This window comes from Strix aluco, chromosome 1 (genome assembly GCF_031877795.1).
Source record: "Strix aluco isolate bStrAlu1 chromosome 1, bStrAlu1.hap1, whole genome shotgun sequence".
NCBI classification, from domain to species: Eukaryota; Metazoa; Chordata; class Aves; order Strigiformes; family Strigidae; genus Strix; species Strix aluco.
The window spans coordinates 22,248,702-22,266,694 of NC_133931.1; the positions used below are offsets into that span (position 1 = coordinate 22,248,702).

The following is a 17,993-nucleotide window of genomic DNA, read 5'->3' on the forward strand; positions in this document are numbered from 1 at the left end:
CTGCTAGCAGCACTACAGGGGGAGATCCTCTTGAATCAGTTTCCCAATTCTCAGGAGACTGTCATTTTCTATACTGTTCATATTTTTAAAGTAACAGGAAGTAGGTCCAAAACACAAATTATTTTCAACATGCTAATGTAACCTCTTCTAGTAACAAACAAAAGAAATGGGTCTTGAAATGGAAATTCAAATATAAAAAATTATTCTTTTTTATGACAAAGGAGCTCAAAAAGGAAGAGAGATGCTCTCACCTGCAGGAGAGACTTTTCGTAAGTGCATGAACAAGGTGTGTAACAATTTTCCCCATACTAACTGTATCTAAACCCATGCCTCCATATCTTCCCTTTACTCAAAAAGTGAACTGAACTCAAACTTTACTTTTCAGAAGTAAAATATAAAGTCAATTTACGTTGCAGCAGTATTTTTCCATTTTAGATAAACAATATTTGATAATGATTAAAAATATAAGAGATTTGTGTCTCAAAAACTGTTTAAATAGTAGTTAATCTAATACTATTTCTGAGAGATAACGCTTGAGTTTTCCAAATTGCGAGTTATGCAAAACCAACCCAAAAAAATCAGTGCCAGAGGAAAGATCAGAATTCAATCTTATTTTTAAACCCTTTAACTTCTTAATTAAAGCTTATCAATTAACCATTAAGAGCTCAGAGCTACTGGGTATAAATGAGGGTTGTAAGAGAATAATGTCAGGCCACCAGTAGGCCTGCTGATCATTCTCTGCTGTTCATAATCCCGTGGAGTACAAGGATGCAGTAACAGCAGGCCCTGTAAACTAGCAGAGGGAACAAGGACACTGTGACACTCAAAGGCCAGGATCTATCCCAGTGACAGCTCTGTGAAAATTTGTTTTCCTATAATGCTTGACCAATTTTCTCTGCCAAGATTTTTATATCACTTTGTTAAAGCTTCTCCTGGAGTACTTCTGTTCGGAAAAATAGTAAATATAAACAGACTCTACTCACATTTGTTTTAGCATAATCGCACTGAAACAAGTAGAATAAGCTTCAGTTCTGCTCTTCACCAACCAATTTTTTCCGTGTAATAGTTCCCATGTTCATGCATTGTATTTTTTCATATTGTTGAGCAGGGCTCATAGATTACTATGTCGTTATGTGATCATGTAAATTGCTGAGACGTCCTGTTTAAATAATAAGATCTACAGACCTACACCCTGAGTAGGTTGAGTCCAGCTCAGATGTTCACTGCAAATCAGACTTGGCAGACTCTGGCAGAAGGAACACTACTTTATAGTGTTGTTCTCTCTTTGCCCCTTCTCATGGAGGTATCTTCAACTGCCACAGGCTTTCAACAAATCTACTATCCTACATTAAAAACATTGTGGAATATAATTCAGAGAAAAAAATATCTATTATCATTCCTACTGCAGAACATGGTCAATTCCACCTGAAGAAAATAAATCCAGATGTCCAAAATCAATTGCCATTCTTATTTTACATAACTCTTTTGCATCCAGGATTGACTAGGCATTACTATTCAAAGACGACACAATATCAATACCAATAAATTTCTGCTAACGTATCTAAGCTGTTACAATAGGATCTTTGTAACCGTAGGTTTCAAGCATTGGAAGTAGGATCTTTCTTTAAATATGAAGCTGATTATATATATATCTCTCTTTCATCTTTCCCAGGCCAGTAAAGGTAGAGTCAAAAGAGAGGCAAAGGCATTGGCTAGGACATAACGGCCAATACTTGAACAAATCACCAGAGGAGATAAAGTTGTGATCCTAGAATTATCACAATTCATCAATGTTATGTTTAACCAAAGAAAGAATATTTACTTAGTGTACATAGGTAATATTTTAATAGCTAAGAAATATACACAATGGAGTCACAAATTCAATAGTATATCTTCTAGAGAGTAGTTTCCAATGGAACAGATAGTGTAACTGTAAAGAGGAAAATGCAGCGTCATCACTACATATGACGAAACATGGCTGAAATATGTTTGTTATCTTAAATACACATTTAATCCTGAAACAGAAAACAGTCTGCTGTTTCAGAAGTCACCTGTTAATCAGGTTTTTGTCATACAAATGTTAGTGATTTTCACCCTGTTGGTGAACACTGCACTAGAAACAATAAAACATGTCTTGCTCTTAGGTACATAACTGGGAGATGGGGGGGGGGGGGGGGGGGTGGGGTGTGTCACAACTGTTCCAAAACTGTATCCATTGACAAAGTACACGTGAGATGAGAAGTCTGTGTTCCTATTGACAGAACCCAAGTTCTCTCTGCTGAATATCCTTGCACTGAACCAAGAATATCCCCTTCCTAAAACACAACTATCCTTAACAATCAGCTGTGGAAGCAGGGAAAGTACAAATGGATGTAAAGCTTCCTAAAGGATGAGAAAAAGGTGACAAGTAGAATGAATAACTGGAATTACTGACAAGCTTTCAAATTTTGGAATCATTTAATCATGTTTGTGACAGATCAAAATTCTCAATAGGCGACAATAAAAACTGAATTTTTGATTCTGTGAGACTGCTTTCTTTTTCTATGTGACAATCTTCACCGTCTGTTAATGCTATTCATAGATGAGACTTTGTACCCAGTAGTACTCATTCTCACCCCAGGCTTCTGATCGACTCACCCTGGCACCATCTGTTTATGTTTGTTCTGAGTCCAAGATACTCCAGGAGCTGCATCACTATGAATTTACTTCAACATTCTCTCTATACAGAACATAATCAGAAAAACATCTTTCAGAAGAGATAAGCGAATTTCCTTCTTCTGTAAAATCAGTATAACTTCTACTATGATTATAGAAAGCCACCCATGAGCACACATGTAAAAGCAAATGGGAATGATTGCACTTAAAAAGATCTATTAATCTGCAAAATAGAAGAACTGACTGATACAAATATGACATAATATTTTGAGGACCATGCTCCATTTGGAACATACCTGAAATGTTTTGGATATCTGTTCAGGCATCCTCAAATCTCTAAAACCAGAACAAGAGTGAGGACTACCACCACATCACAAAAATCTGCACCTGTGATAAAGGACAACTATCTCATCTAGTATGTCTTCCCTAGGTAAACATAGCAGAGTTCCACATCCTGTAGTCAGCCTTTCTAAATCAGTCTAGTCCTTTCCTGCCTTAAATAAGGGAGGATAAATAGACATTTCTTTCTTCTAGCCTTGCTGCCCCTCCACACCTCTTCAATTAAGGCATTAATACTTCATTTTATTTTTATCTAATGAATTGACCAAATACTCCACTTTACTCACCCTCACTCACTCCAAAACATGTAATACATCAAAATAAAAGCATATAACTCTTCCAAGCATATAAACTCTTCCAAAGACAAACACAGCACGGATTCATAGCTATCAATTAAACAGAAAAGTTATTGAAATTTGTGAGTTTAAAAGCATGTAAGCAACATTTGAACTTCCAAAAGGCTCTGCAGCTGGGAAGCCTAATTGTATTTCCAGCAAGTCTAATTGTGTTTCCTGACTCCAGGGGACAGGAATTCCCCAGATACTGATGACTGACAGGTCTGGTTCTGCTTTCAATCTGCAAGTAAGCAAAAATACACACTGCTATGTGAAACCTAGCATGAAAAACAACTGCTGCTTCCACTTGTATCATTAGCAGCTGGAAGTGCTCAATACTTCATAGTAGCATTCAGCATTACCTGCAACTGGGTCATCTGTAGAAGTCATTTCCACAGGTACAATCTACTCACAGTACTTACATTCAATAGCAAGCATTAAAATGTAGGGCTTAAAGCACACAGGTAGCCTTTATGAAGTGCCAAACATCTTTCAGTACTAAAGAAACTCACTGGAGTTAAAAGACCTCCACCAGCACTTCCAGAGTTACTGTCATTAACTGCTTTAGAACCTTCTTCCTGGTCCTGAAACTGATTATTGGTTCATGAACCTGATTTTTTAGTTTTTAAGAATTTGATCCAACTTTTTGATGGTAATTATGCAGTTATGATGTTATAATTGATTCACCATGATCACTAATTCTCTCCTCTCTCCTGAATATTTATTCAACATCATTCATGATGCTCTTTTCATGTCTTAGTATCTCTACCCCAGTGCAAAATAAAAATATTTAGAATATTTTATATCTCAAATTACCATTCATTAAAACTACCCTTTGAAAGCCTTTTTTATTACACCAGTCACTACCGATTTAAGAAGTCTGATGTATTTGATACAGATAATTAAAAGTCTTCGGTAAAGACACTCTGTTTCAGGAAATGTTATTTTGACTTCTGAATAACCTTTTATACATCCCTGACTTCAAACTCTTGGTCAACTCTCTTCTCAGTTCATCCAATAATTAAAAAAATATCTCCTTGTTATTTTCAGAAACCTTCAAATCACTCAGTAACGTGTACAGCAAAAGAAATGAAGGTATCTTTTTTTCATGCCTTCTTACTATCAGTTTATATGGAAAAAACCCAGGGATTGCTCTCGGAGAAAGCTACTGCTCTGCAAAAACCGAACAAGTTACCACCTCTACATTAGTCCTGTCCTTATTCATGTGTGATATGCAATATTCTGGGGGTTTACTCCACTTTGGTAAAAGCCATTCTGAGTTTTTCCAGGTGAAATGTTAAGAGGATGAAAGAGGTCGAAAGAAGGTGAGAAGGAGGAATAAATTGAGGAGAGGTACTGAAGGACCGTTTTAATCTACAGCCTCATGCAAAAGGTCCAGAGAACCATCCCAGGAGAAAGTAGCTCTTAGCCTATAATACCAGGTGAGCCCACTTACAAGAGTTGAACACAACAGTGAGCTCAAGTCAGCAGTTTTCATGTGAAAACAGAAGCTGTAATGCCAAAACAAGCCCAAGTTAACTGTGCCATAAAAATATTTCCCAAGTGATGAAGACACCCATATCTCTGCTGCCTTGTGTGAGTGCTTCCTGAACATACTCTTTACATTTACAGTATTACTAAGGTAGCAGCATGACTCACAGAAACATCTGGGAAGGAGGTGGGGGGACAGAGAGAGAGAGATCAGTTCCACTGAAGTCACTAACTAGCTCCAATATCCTTTGATTTTGTGATTCCAACCTCTAAGCTTATTATTTTCTCTTGGGAATCTCAACCAAAAGGAAGAACACTAAATAAGAAGAAACTGTTTTGACACATTTTTAAACTAGATAGTGCAGACAACACTATAACGTGTTGAGCTGTTCTTCAAATCCACTATTATTAACTGAAATTTAAAATGCTTAGAATCACAGAAAACACTGTCAATAACTGATGTCTGTGGGGAAGAAAACTGTAATAGAGTGGACAAGTCCAGAGTGCCAAAAGAATACAGTTGGAGCAAAACTTGCCAGAGAGACATGGACACAGAAATCTTTGAACAAGAAAAAGGCAAATCTTGAGTTTGAAAAAGATGGTCTACAAAAATATTTTTTGTGTTATTAAAAGGAATTCGCTCAACTAACTAGAGCTCAGAAATACTGCAGTTAGTGATGACAATTGCATGCTACACATCTCCATTCTCCACACGCTGCAGGTGTCCTATTTGCATGTTTACTCTACAGTACATAAATCTGTGCACATTGACTATTTCTGTCAGAGGTCAGCATATAACAAAACAATAAACAATCATTTCAGCTTTCAGAGTCACAAATAAACACACACCTTCATACTCTGATGCTGACTTCAGATCCTTCTTCTTAAATGGCTATGTTTTTTATTTACAAGGATGTTTAAGACACTTTTTTCATACACTCAAAAAAATAAAAAGCTTTGTTAACGATGTTCTATGTTACATGAAAAGAACCACATTTCTTTATAAGAATTTGGGATGATTTTACCTCATTAATTACCATATTTTGGTCCGATTTAAGTTGTTATTGAAGGTACTATCACCATTACTATCTGGTATTCAAATTGTAGCAGGATCAAAAGTTGTTAAGAAAAATGTAGTAACCCTTCCAATTCTCTCCCCCATTGCACTGTGGGGGGTGGGGAGTGAGCAAGCAACTGTGTGATGCTTAGCTGCCAGCTGGGGTTAAACCACGACACCAAATTACATCATTACGCCTTCAGACCATACACCAGAAACAGTCTGTCTGTACCATATGGTTTTCCCCTTTAGGTTTCTGACTAGGACTCCGTCTATGCAGGAATGCTGTAGAACTGCTCCGCTCCCAAGCTTCCCTTCAGTTTCAAGCACCTTAACTGTATTTCCATAGGATAAAGTTTTTGTGCTGGGCCTATATTCTCAATAGAAATATTGAATCAGAAAATTTTGAAATAAGAAAAATTTACAGGAGGGCAAAGAATGATTCAAAGCATGCTATGAAAAGTGACTTAGATAATATAAATTCCCTGGAAATTCACTGTTATGTTCACAGAGAGAATCATGAACCTGCCCACTATTCATCACTGTGATACTCTTTCCTGTATTCTTTATTTTCTATCCAAGTATCAGAAGACAAATATTCCCTACTCGAAGAGAAAGCCAAAAGTAGCAAAAAGCTGAAAATAGTTTATATCAACTTTCAAACAAAACATAAGAACCAGAAGGTATTCTCTTTCCTTTCTTCTGCTTAGTCTCTGCCAAGTCATCTCCATGAATCTGATTAAGAGATTATTTTAACAAAATAGAAGCTCTATAATAAAGCTAAGAAGATGTTGCTTATGACAATATTTCAATAGTTTAAAAAATTTATTAAAAAGTTACTTCTGCAACCTTGGATTTCCCTCAAAACTGACATTAATAAAAAAGATATACACTGTGAATAGTTAAAAATGAAGACAAGGTCCATGAAAAATACTCTATACATAGCAGCAGCTATGGGTGCACTGAATAGTCACCTCTAAATAAAAATCCAGATGTCTCCACAATGTAAATCTGTATTTTCAACAATTAATAATTTACATTTCCATATATGCTCTACTTGGAAAGTGAGTCTGCCTTTTGTGAAAAATGAAGGTTTTTTAAATTTTTCCAGCACAGTTTAGTCAGATTGCCTCAGCAAAAACAACCGCTCCTTTGCCAGCTTAGTCCCTGACAGATGCAAAACAAGAAATATAGGAGCAGGTATCTGTAATGGACTGAAAATTGCATGGGAAAGTAGCAGCATGTTAGAGGAGGGAAACAAAAAAGTAAGAAATTGATAGTCACACCCTTCAGACATAAGAGCTTGAGGGAAGGTGCTCACTTAGCACCTGAGATGGGATAGGAACTATACTGAATAGCCATATGTTGTTACACATGTAAATGATCATGAACATTAGGGAAAGCAAGGTTCAAATGTTATTTGGCAAGACAAAAACACCCTGTGCCATTTTTCGGAATAATTTCTGATAAAAATAGAAGTCTTGGAAGTAGTGGTATTGCAAGTAAAATAAGGTTCACCTTATTTTACTTACAAAATATAATTTGCCCTGTCATTTTAAAAAGAAAGACTTCAAATTATTAAGAATAATGCATAGCCAGTAGAGTGCAGCAGCTGTGATATGAACCCCTCTAGAAGTTTTGACCTTCCTAAGACAAGATTTAGTAAACATCATACAAGTTGAACTTTCTGTATGATCTTTACCATGAGTTCTTCAGAGAATGAAATGCACAATTGTTCTTTCCTAAAAAAAAAAAAAAAAAAACCAACCAAATATCCATTATGGTTATGGTCAATGTCTGTTTTGCAAGAACCCCTTTTGCCACTGTCATGAAGGCAGGTTCCATCGGAGACTGAGGTCACTGATTCAGCTGCATGCTTAACATGCTTTCCTCTTATTACACTAAGAGTATCACTTCTATTTCGTTTAAATTAAGCTTAAGCCAGCATTTTCTAAATCTATTTGCTTATCTCATTCAGACAACCTGTCATCCCTCTAGGGGTACTGTCCATTCCTTTTGGAACACAGTTCAAAGCAGGATGTTGTCAGCATATTAGTAGCACCACAGCCTGTGATACCCACAAACTCTGAGAAATTTCAAAAATTACAACAGAGAGAAAATACTCTCACACAAAGCTTTTAGGCACTGATTTAACTATGTTACAATATATTGCAGTCTGTATTGTCTAGATAGCAATGGGTTTATTTACACCTATAGGTATATACATATGGAAACATTCTGTTCCTCAGTCCTACCAATTTTTTTTGACATCTTATTAAGTCGCATAACACAAAATATCTAGAGATGTTAGTATATGAAATAGTTCATATATAGCTCCATTTCAGCCCTACCTTATTTATAAGTGGAATTATTGTCCTTTATTACTATTTTATCCAATTTCTTACAAGTATAGACAATTGGATTATCTCACTTTGAGGGGCTTTTTTTGCCTTTTCCTTGCTCATAATGCTAACTGTTGGCCAGCTAAGTATTTTTGGTTGTGTTCTTCTCTTTCTACTTGCAAGTTTGGTTTTTAACCACAGATCCTCAAGGAATTCCTCATTAAACCATACTACCTGATTTTTGTTTAAAGATTACCTTTTTCTTTCCCAAATAGACATTTTCTTAAACACATTGTCCCTGAACATTTTTTAATTCCTTAATAATAAGATTTCTTAATTTATCAAAAATGTGAAATCTATTATCTTTGAACTATCCCATTCTGTGGGTTCATCTGCAGAATTACAAACCTGGGTATATTTCAGCACTAATAGATCAGTTGAATTCCAAGTTAAATATAGAAATACATTTTACGATCACTATCTTTACCTGTCCCAAACATGTTTATTTTTGACTTCTAATAAAACTGTGTTCCACCATATTCATGACTACTATTCTGGCCTCACTAGCATTGTGAACAATCCAACCAACATAAATAAGTCTTTCTTGTATTAAACATTATGAGGAAAAATCTGAAAAAAGTCCAGCACATCATTTACAATCAGGGAACCATAATCTTACGCTGCAAATGATAAATTTAAGAGTCTCATAACAGTAACAGACATGATCAGTCAGCAGAATCACACAACAGAAGTTGTTTAGGTAACTCATATTTACTTTATTATGGAGACAAAAACAATCTTATCATTCAGAAGGTATTCTGTGGATTTATATTTTAGCCACAATATCTCCCTGTTTCTTTTTTTTATACTGCAAATAATAATTTTATTTTTAGCTCATTTGCTTTCTGTTTTCACAGAATCATCAAGGTCAGAAAAGACCTTGAAGATCACCTAGTCCAACCATTAACCTAACACTGACCGTTCTCAACTGCACCATATCCCTCAGCGCTATGTCAACCCAACTCTTAAACACCTCCAGGTGTAGGGACTCCACCACTGCCCTGGGCAGACCATTCCAATCCCTAACAACCCATTCTGGAAAGAAATACTTCCTAATATCCAGTCTGAACCTTCCCTGGCACAACTTGAGGCCATTCCCTCTTGTCCTATCACTTATTACTTCATTAAAGAGGCTCATCCTCAGCTCTCTGCAACCTCCTTTCAGGTAGCTGTAGAGGGCAATGAGGTCTCCCCTCAGCCTCCTCTTCTCCAGACTAAACAACCCCAGTTCCCTCAGCCACTCCTCGTACGACATGTGCTCCAGACCCTTCACCAGCTTCATTGCCCTTTTCTGGACACGCTCGAGTAATTCAATGTCCTTTTTGTAGTGAGGGGCCCAAAACTGGACACAGTAATCAAGGTGCGGCCTCACCAGTGCCGAGTACAGGGATAAGATCACTTCCCTGTCCTTGCTGGCCACACTATTGCTGATACAAGCCACGATGCCATTGGCCTTCTTCGCCACCTGGACACACTGCTGGCTCCATCTTATTAAGAAAATAAACACATTAGATTGATAGTCCTCTCATGACTCCAGTTTCACAAGTATACTGGCTGCGGAGACATATTTTTTTTTCTTTCAGAAAAATATTCCTTCGAGTGTATTATCTTCCACAGGTTCTATTAAAAACCATACTGAACAGGAACTTCAGACTGCAATTAAACCCGCTGACTACATATAGTGTAAATTTTATTAAATAATTGTTAATGTGGGCTTGCTATCACACTTGGGGTAGATAATCTGAGGAAATTCAAAACTATCTAGTGGTTGGTGGACATACTGTTTTCACAGAAAATTTAGAATACAAAAATAATGATCCATTGATTCATGTTAAGTATTGATCATGCCAATCTCTTTTAACTTGAATTAGAGATTCTTATAAATGGAGCAATCTATTTCAAAGATAGCTTTAATTCAGACACTGGCTAAAATATCTAGTAATGTTTCCTTACCAGACATTTCAAATTTTATGAAGATAATAACATATCTAGCCTAAGAAAGTCTACTTGTCAAATGATGAATTTGGGGACTGGTAAGACTGAATTTGCATCACAAACTAAAAAAATGTTCTATGTATTGCATCTTACAGTTTATTCTGTTCTTTTGCACAACTTTATGCAACAGTGCCTTAAAGGAGATCATACAACTATAGAATGATAGAATGGTTTGGGTTGGAAGGGACCTTAAAGATCACCTAGTTCCACCCCCTCTGCCATGGGCTACCTTCCACTAGACCAGGTTGCTCAAAGCCCTGTCCAACCTGGCCTTGAACACTTGTACAGCTTCTCTGGGCAACCTCTTCCAGTGTCTCACCACCCTCACAGGAAAGAATTTCTTCCTTATATCTAATCTAAATCAATCCTCTTTCAGTTTAAAACCGCTACCCCTCATCCTATCACTACACTCCCTGATAAAGAGTCCCTCCCCATCTTTCCTGTAGGCCCCCTTTAAGTACTGGAAGGCTGCTATAAGGCCGCTGAGCAACCCCAACTCTCTCAGCCTATCCTCACAGGGGAGGTGTTCCATCCCTCTGATCATCTTTGTGGCCTCCTCTGGACTCACTCCATCAGGTCCATGTTCTTCTTATGTTGGGGGCCCCAGAGCTGGACACAGCACTGCAGGTGGGGTCTCACAAGAGCAGAGTAGAGGGAGAGAATCACCTCCCTCAACCTGCTGGCCACATTTCTCTCGATGCAGCCCAGGATATGGCTGCCTTTCTGGGCTGTGAGATGTGGAATAATGACACTGTCTTCTCTATAAATACAGTACCTGTTCTTTACAGTACACACATTCATATACTGAAAACTTTTCCATTACGTTTAGAGTGATCTTATACCAACAGGACAAGGCATGTTAACAAAACTATGTGTGTGATTACAGAGAATGAGTATATATTGTGAAAATTCGGTATTACTTGACATTTCAAATAGAAAGGAATTAAAATGTAAAAATCAAGCATTCTTGATGGATAATTTCTTTCATTTACAGTTTTTTATGGAACTCAATTTTTTAAAAAAAGAAAAATCTATCTCTTCAAGACTACAGGAGATGGCATTTTACTGAAAATTTTACTGGTTTGCTGGAATGCTCTACCATTAGAAAAATTAATTTAATTTACAGAAAAATATGTAGAAAAAGGCTTCACTAAGTGTCATTTTACAGTCATTTTCAATCTTCATTTCCCTATAATGACAACATAACTTCCAGAAAAACATATGTCTATTTATTAACAAGCCATTTTAGCAGAAAAAATCCCCCATGTAAGCAAAGTACATTTTTTAATCTCTCCTAGAATTAGTCTAGTGAATGCACAAAAGAGCAGTTAAATATTTTAATCTATTTATTTTGAAATATTTTAGGTACAAAAGGCATTATCCTTAATGGCTTTTGACACTGACTGTATTTTGTCTACTGTTTATTAATAATGTCCTCATAATTATCAAGCAACTAGAAAGGCTCAATTCCTGAAGCCAAAGTCAATGATAGTCATCTTACAGTTCTTAGCAAGCAACCAAACCAACCAGAGACTCACTTGCAGCCTGAAAAATAAACAAAACTGATCATGGGAAAAGGGAAAAGAAAAAACATCAGCTTTTCAATATTTGGATATCTTTATGCAGCAAACATTAGAAACTTTCTTTCTAAGCCACTGCATAAAATCACAGAGTTCTCATATCTTGAATATTGTGAGTGATGCTGGGCACCCTTAACTGAAAAATATCTCATAGAATTTCTAAAAGGAGTCAAGGCAACAAAGGATGATCAGAAGCACAGTGTGCCTTTCATAGAAGGAGAAACTCTGACTCTTCAGCATAAAAGGATGACTGTATGAAATATAATAGACTACATAGAATATAATAGAAACATGTAAAGGTTATGCATAGTATAGACAAAGTATATAAGGAATTACATAACACAAGACTAGGACTCCCAGATGGAATTAATAGGCAGCAGGTTTGAAGCAAAGGGTAACAACTCCTCTATACAGCAGAAAATGAAATTGTAGAATTAATTTTCACGAAGTTCTGAAGCCAAAAATATAAATAGGCTTAAAACAAGACTGAAAATACTTATGGCAGATAGATTCCTAATGGCCATGAAATAAATACAGCAATATGCATGCAGCTTTTGCCTCAAGAAGCCACTAAAATACCTGAAGTCAAGTGGCTGTATCAGAATTAGTCTATCCATGCCCTCCTCCTTACATGCATTCCTAAATATCCATTGCTGGGCACTGCCAATGCATAATATTAGATAAGATGAATCTTTAGTGCCTCCTAGCATGGGAATTCCTTTATTTTGATTGGATATTAATACCATTACATAATGTACCAAGATTCATACAAAAACATAAACTCCAAGTCAAACCCTTAGGCACATAAACCACCACCAAATCCTAATGAGGAACAATCTGAATATACCTTTTACAAAATATATGACATATGAATCTGAAGAAATAAAAATTGAAAGGATAGCTTCTGAGCATCAAAGGCAGTTAAGAATTTCTACTTTATAAGGATGATAACATGGAGATACCTTGAACACTGCAGATAAAACTCATGATGAAGTACCCAGGAGCAGGAGGTAAAAGTATTCTTCATCAAGGAAGACAGATATGCAAGACCACTCTCAATAATCTCTGAATGATCATGGCAACTGGGAGAGGTGCCTGGCATCTGGAGGAAAGCAAATATCACCCCCACCTTGAAGAAGGGTAAGAAGAAGGACCTAGGGAACCACAGGCTGCTCTGCCTCACCTTGATCCCTGGGAAGACAATGGTAGAACTAATCCTGGGAACCATTTCCAGGGATGTGAAGGACAAAAAGGTGATCAGGAGTAGTCAGCATGCATTCACCACGGGGAATGCTTGACTGACCTGATGACCTTCTACAATTAAATGACTGGATGAGAGGAAAGCAGTGAGTATTGCCTACCTTGTCTCCAGTACACCTTTCCACACTGTCTCCCATAAGAATCTCACAGAGAAGCTGTTGATGTATGGGCTGGATGAGTAGACAGTGAAGTGGATTGAAAACTGCTGAATGGTTGTGCCCAGAGGGTGGTGATCAGTGGCACAAAGTCTAGTTGGAGACCAGTTACTAGCGGTGTATCCCAGGGGTCAATACTGGGTCCCTTCCTGTTCAATATGTTCATTAATGATCTGGATGATGAGGCAGCGTGTACCCTCAGCAAGTTTTCAGATGACACCAAACTGCAAGGAGTGGCTGATATACCAGAAGGTTGTGCTGCCATCCAGAGGGTGGATGTTCTCCTCAATAGGCTGGAGAAATGGGCTGACAGGAACCTCAAGAAGTTCAACAAGGGCAAGTGCAAACTCTTCTATCTGGGGAGGAACAACCCCATGCACCAGTACATGCTGGGGGCTGCCCAGCTGAAAAGCAGCTCTGCAGAAAAGGACCCAGGAGTCCCGGTGGACACCAGGTTGAACAGGAGCCAGCGCGTCTTACGGCAAAGAAGGCAAATGGTGTTCTGGGTTGCATTAGACAAGGTATTGCCAGCAGGCTGAGGGAGGTGATCCTTCCCTTTATTCAGCACTGGTGACGCCACACCTGGAGTTCTGTGTCCAGTTCTGGGCCCCCCAGTTCAAGACAGACATGGACACACTGGAGAGAGTCCAGCAAAAGGTCACAAAGATGATTAAGGGACTGGAACATCTCATGATGACAAGATGAGAGAGCTGGGACTGTTCAGCCTGGGGAAGAAAAAGTCCAGGGGGGAATCTTATCAATATATTGAAATACCTGAAGTGAGGGCGCAAAGAGCACGAAGACAGGTTTTTTTCAGTGGTGCTCAGTGACAGGCCCAGAGGCAATAGACATAAACTGAAACACAGGAAGTTCCCTCTGAACATAAGGAAACACTTTACTGTAGGGGTGACCAAGCACTAGCACAGGTGTCTCTAGCCCAGAGAGGTTCTAGAGTCTCCATCCCTGGAGTTATTCAAAACCCATCTGGTCATGGTCCTGGACAATTGGCTCTAGGTGACCCAATGTGAGCAGGGGGGTTGAACACGATGACCTCCAGAGGTCCTTTCCAACCTTAACCATTCTGTGACTTTGTGGTACAGAATTCATGTCCAAGTGTGTCAGACTAATGGTCAACTGTTCTTCAAAAATACTTTCACCAGAGCAAAACTAAAATTTGTAACATGATACCTTATGTTTTCAACCACTACTATGATTCCTTTTCTGCCTGCTGCCACCACATTTTGTCCTCCCCAGATTAACTGTAAGTAAGTTTTTTCATCAGCATATTTGGACAGCCAGATCTATCTAAAAATCCATTATGGACTCAGATGCTGACTGATTTCAAGTGGAAAATGCCCTGATATTGTATGGGTAGAGATAAAAATTTCTTCAGACATACAGAGTTTCATGCTGCTCCCGTGTCCTACAATGTTCCCAGGTACAACAGTTGTCTGCAAGCCATTAAAGTCAGAAAAATAAATTAAATAAGGAAGTCGCACCATTAGTATTTCTGTTACATTTTCTCCCCAAAAGTTTATAATAATCACAAAAATAAACCCTGTTGATTAATAAATTAATGAAATTATCACAAATAAACAGTCCTGGAAGACACTTTTAAAAGTCATTTAGTCCATTGTTTCAGCACAGGACTAGCTACATTTGTGTCACTTCTAACAGGTATTTGCCAAACCCGCTCCTTAAGATTTTCAGCGACACAGCTTCCACACAAGCCCTAGGCATGTTATGCAAGTATTTTAAGTTTTCTTTCTTTTAAAAAGTTTTCCCTACCAAGCTGAATCCTCCTTGATGAAACTTTCTGCTTCACCAGCACAGGCACGGAGAAGAGATTCTTTATTTCCATTTTTCAGCAACTTTCTGCATAATTAAAGATTTGTCCATCTCCTGCATCCCCTGGGATTTTCTCTTCAGAAGGCTAAATCACCTCATATGTTTCAATCTTTCCTTATACATGCCATGTTTCTCAGACATGTAATTATTCATTCTTATTACTCTCCACTGAATTGCAACTGCTCCACATCATTTTTGAAGGATGGTGTCCAAAAAAGGACATGCTATTCCAGGTGAGACATTATCAAAGCTTAGCGGTGTGAAAACTTCTTCACAGTGCTTCCAGGCTAGTGTCTATACATTCCAGTATGATATTTATCTCTTTTACAATACTGGCTCCTGCTCAACCTACATACTATTATAGCTCCCAGATTCTCTGCCAAAGAACTTCCTACCTACACCATTTTTCTCTGTCCTTTGTCAACCACATAAACCATCCATACATAACTACACAACCTTGCATTTATCCTTTTGAATGGCATCATAACATCACAACCATAGCTTGGATTTTTCAGGCTACTTTTGGAATATAATCCTGCTATTACACGTTACACTTCTCCCAACCTTGTGCCAACTAAATTCAATGAGTATACAACTTGATTCATTTCTTAATTATGTAATAAAAACACTGAAGAAAGCCAGTTTCCAAAGAGATCACTATTCAAAAAAATCCTTCTATAATAGCAGTAACCATTTATAAATACTTTTTGTCAACTATGACTCAACTGTTTACACTCTTTATAGTATTTTCAGTTTCTTCAAATGCATATGCTTCATATGTACACCACTGGTAAGCAGAACAAACTTTGCTGCATTAAGGAAACTGGGAATACAGAGGAGGCACTAAGGTGTTGTGAACAAAATGTAACATTGCCAGTATCTAACAATAACCAATAAAGAAAAACTTCACTATTAATTTTATACGTAATTTTATAAGAGCTTAAGTGAGGATATCAGAAACAGAGCTGAGAATAATACATTGCTTTACAGAATATCAATTTTATGGCCTATTCCTCTATTTAATTTTGTGAAAATTTCTCACTGTGTATTCTCAAAAAATAATGCACAGATTTCATGACCCACAAGTATGAAATTCCACTTAAATATGCATATTTTAAAAGAAATTAAAACTGATTCTGCCTGGAAAATAATTAACAAGTTATATGCATGTTTGAAACCTGTTATGCATGGGTTCAAAAGCAAACATTTCTTTTATCATGTAAACATACAAGGCATTCCCCATTAGACGAAAGAAAAGACAGCAATTTAACTGTTTAAAGCTTAAATAATATCAGAAGTCATGTTTTAAGATTTTGAGAATTTGAAATAATAATTTTTTTTATTTTCTCTTTGTGAAAATAATATTTTCAGCCCCATGCTTTAAGTTCTACTCTAAGACCGAATGTCCTAGCTTTGCCAGTTTCTGTTAAATCTTAAAATTTTCAGATATCAAGAAACGTAAAATTTTTCATATGGCTCTTATACCATCTTAGCACTGTAAAAGGTCCCTGGATGAAATACTGGCCCCATCAAAGCCAAAATTCCTTCAGCTTTGACAGACCCAAGATTTCACCTTATATCTGCTAAAGTTTTGAAACTTTACAGATATTTTGGAAGCATGAAAAAAATGAAATGACATTTTCCTGGTCCTTAAACAGGTCTTCATATATATTATGTAGATTTGTATAGCATTCTATGCATGACCAATATCATAAATACCATGCATGTGCATAGACATGCTATATATAATACTACATGTCTTATCATTCCAGCTCCTCATGCACAGAAAACTCATGAATTCACTGGGAGTTTTATGTATGGAACATTTGCAGAAAAAGGCAAATGGAGCAGTAGTAACTCCTTAGATTGTACTCTAATGCAATCACTTAAGTTACTGATAAGGAGAATACAACCTGATTTTCAGTTTTCCCTTTGCAAATGAGGGGTCAGAAAGCAAACAGTGTCAGCTTGTAAAATGCCCTCAGTGGGATGTTCTGAGTGGGCAGTTATTTTAAACATACTCTCCAGTATGTTTTAATGCTATACAGACATTACTTAGTCTACAGAGAGCAGCTTACTTACGTCTGGGGCTCCTTTTCATTTTGCTGTTTTTGCTGTGGTTGAAGAACGTTATTTACCAGCCCAGTGATCCCACTAAAGGGAAACCACCTGTTTAAATAAGCAAATAATGTGACTGAATAACCAATAAAACCACGCTAGTTTAAATGTTTTCTTATCCAATGTTAATAGAAATATACAGGCGGAAAAGCTAGAGCCAATAGGAATGTTAGCTGCAATACTAAGTCAGCCACTAAGGATGTAAGGGAAATAAAGTTTTACAGTTCACCAGTTCACAAGCAGGCAGCAAGAGCCTACATCCAGCTAACGTGGATGAAGTAAGAAGCTGCAGGCAGCTCTCTTACAAGCCAGTCAGGAAGCAGATGACAAACTAACTGCAGCCTATCAGGTATTAGTGAAAGCTAATACCATCAAAGGTGCAGAAAGCAGAACATGGCAAAGGTAGAAAAGTCAAGCCTATTGCATTTTTAAGATATTTTACTTACTGTGTCAGCTGTGGTTTTTGCTCTTCTTTGACCCTAAAAAGATAAGTTTGCACAACTGAGTGCAACATATTGTAAAACAACTACCCTGAACTTCTATAATCTCTATCGAATGGGCAGGAGAAAGGTATTACTCTGAGTTAAAAATATCTCCTTTAATATTTGTTGTATATTTATATTAAATTGTATTCTGTGTTTATTTCCATTTAGGATTAAAAATGGGAATGCCAAGTACCTAAAACTTTCAGCTACAAAATAAAATTGGTAATGTTCTGTAACTGGCTTCCAATTCTTTCAACAGAACATCATGTTAGA

At 37.2% G+C, this 17,993-nt stretch overlaps 1 protein-coding gene across 22 annotated transcripts in view; it reads right to left on the minus strand.

Annotated features, from left to right (window-relative positions):
* Positions 1 to 17,993, minus strand: part of RIMS2 (regulating synaptic membrane exocytosis 2) — a 500,381-nt gene that overhangs the window by 415,392 nt on the left and 66,996 nt on the right. For 16 of the 22 annotated variants that reach the window (XM_074813314.1, XM_074813163.1, XM_074812494.1 and 13 more), the window contains exons 2-3: positions 17,682 to 17,714; positions 17,200 to 17,286 (exon numbers count right to left, since the gene is read on the minus strand). The exons of the other annotated variants lie outside the window; for them this stretch is intronic. In XM_074813314.1, the coding sequence (XP_074669415.1) occupies positions 17,200 to 17,286; positions 17,682 to 17,714 (120 nt within the window). The remainder of the gene's footprint in view (positions 1 to 17,199; positions 17,287 to 17,681; positions 17,715 to 17,993) is intronic. 22 annotated transcript variants of the gene reach the window in all.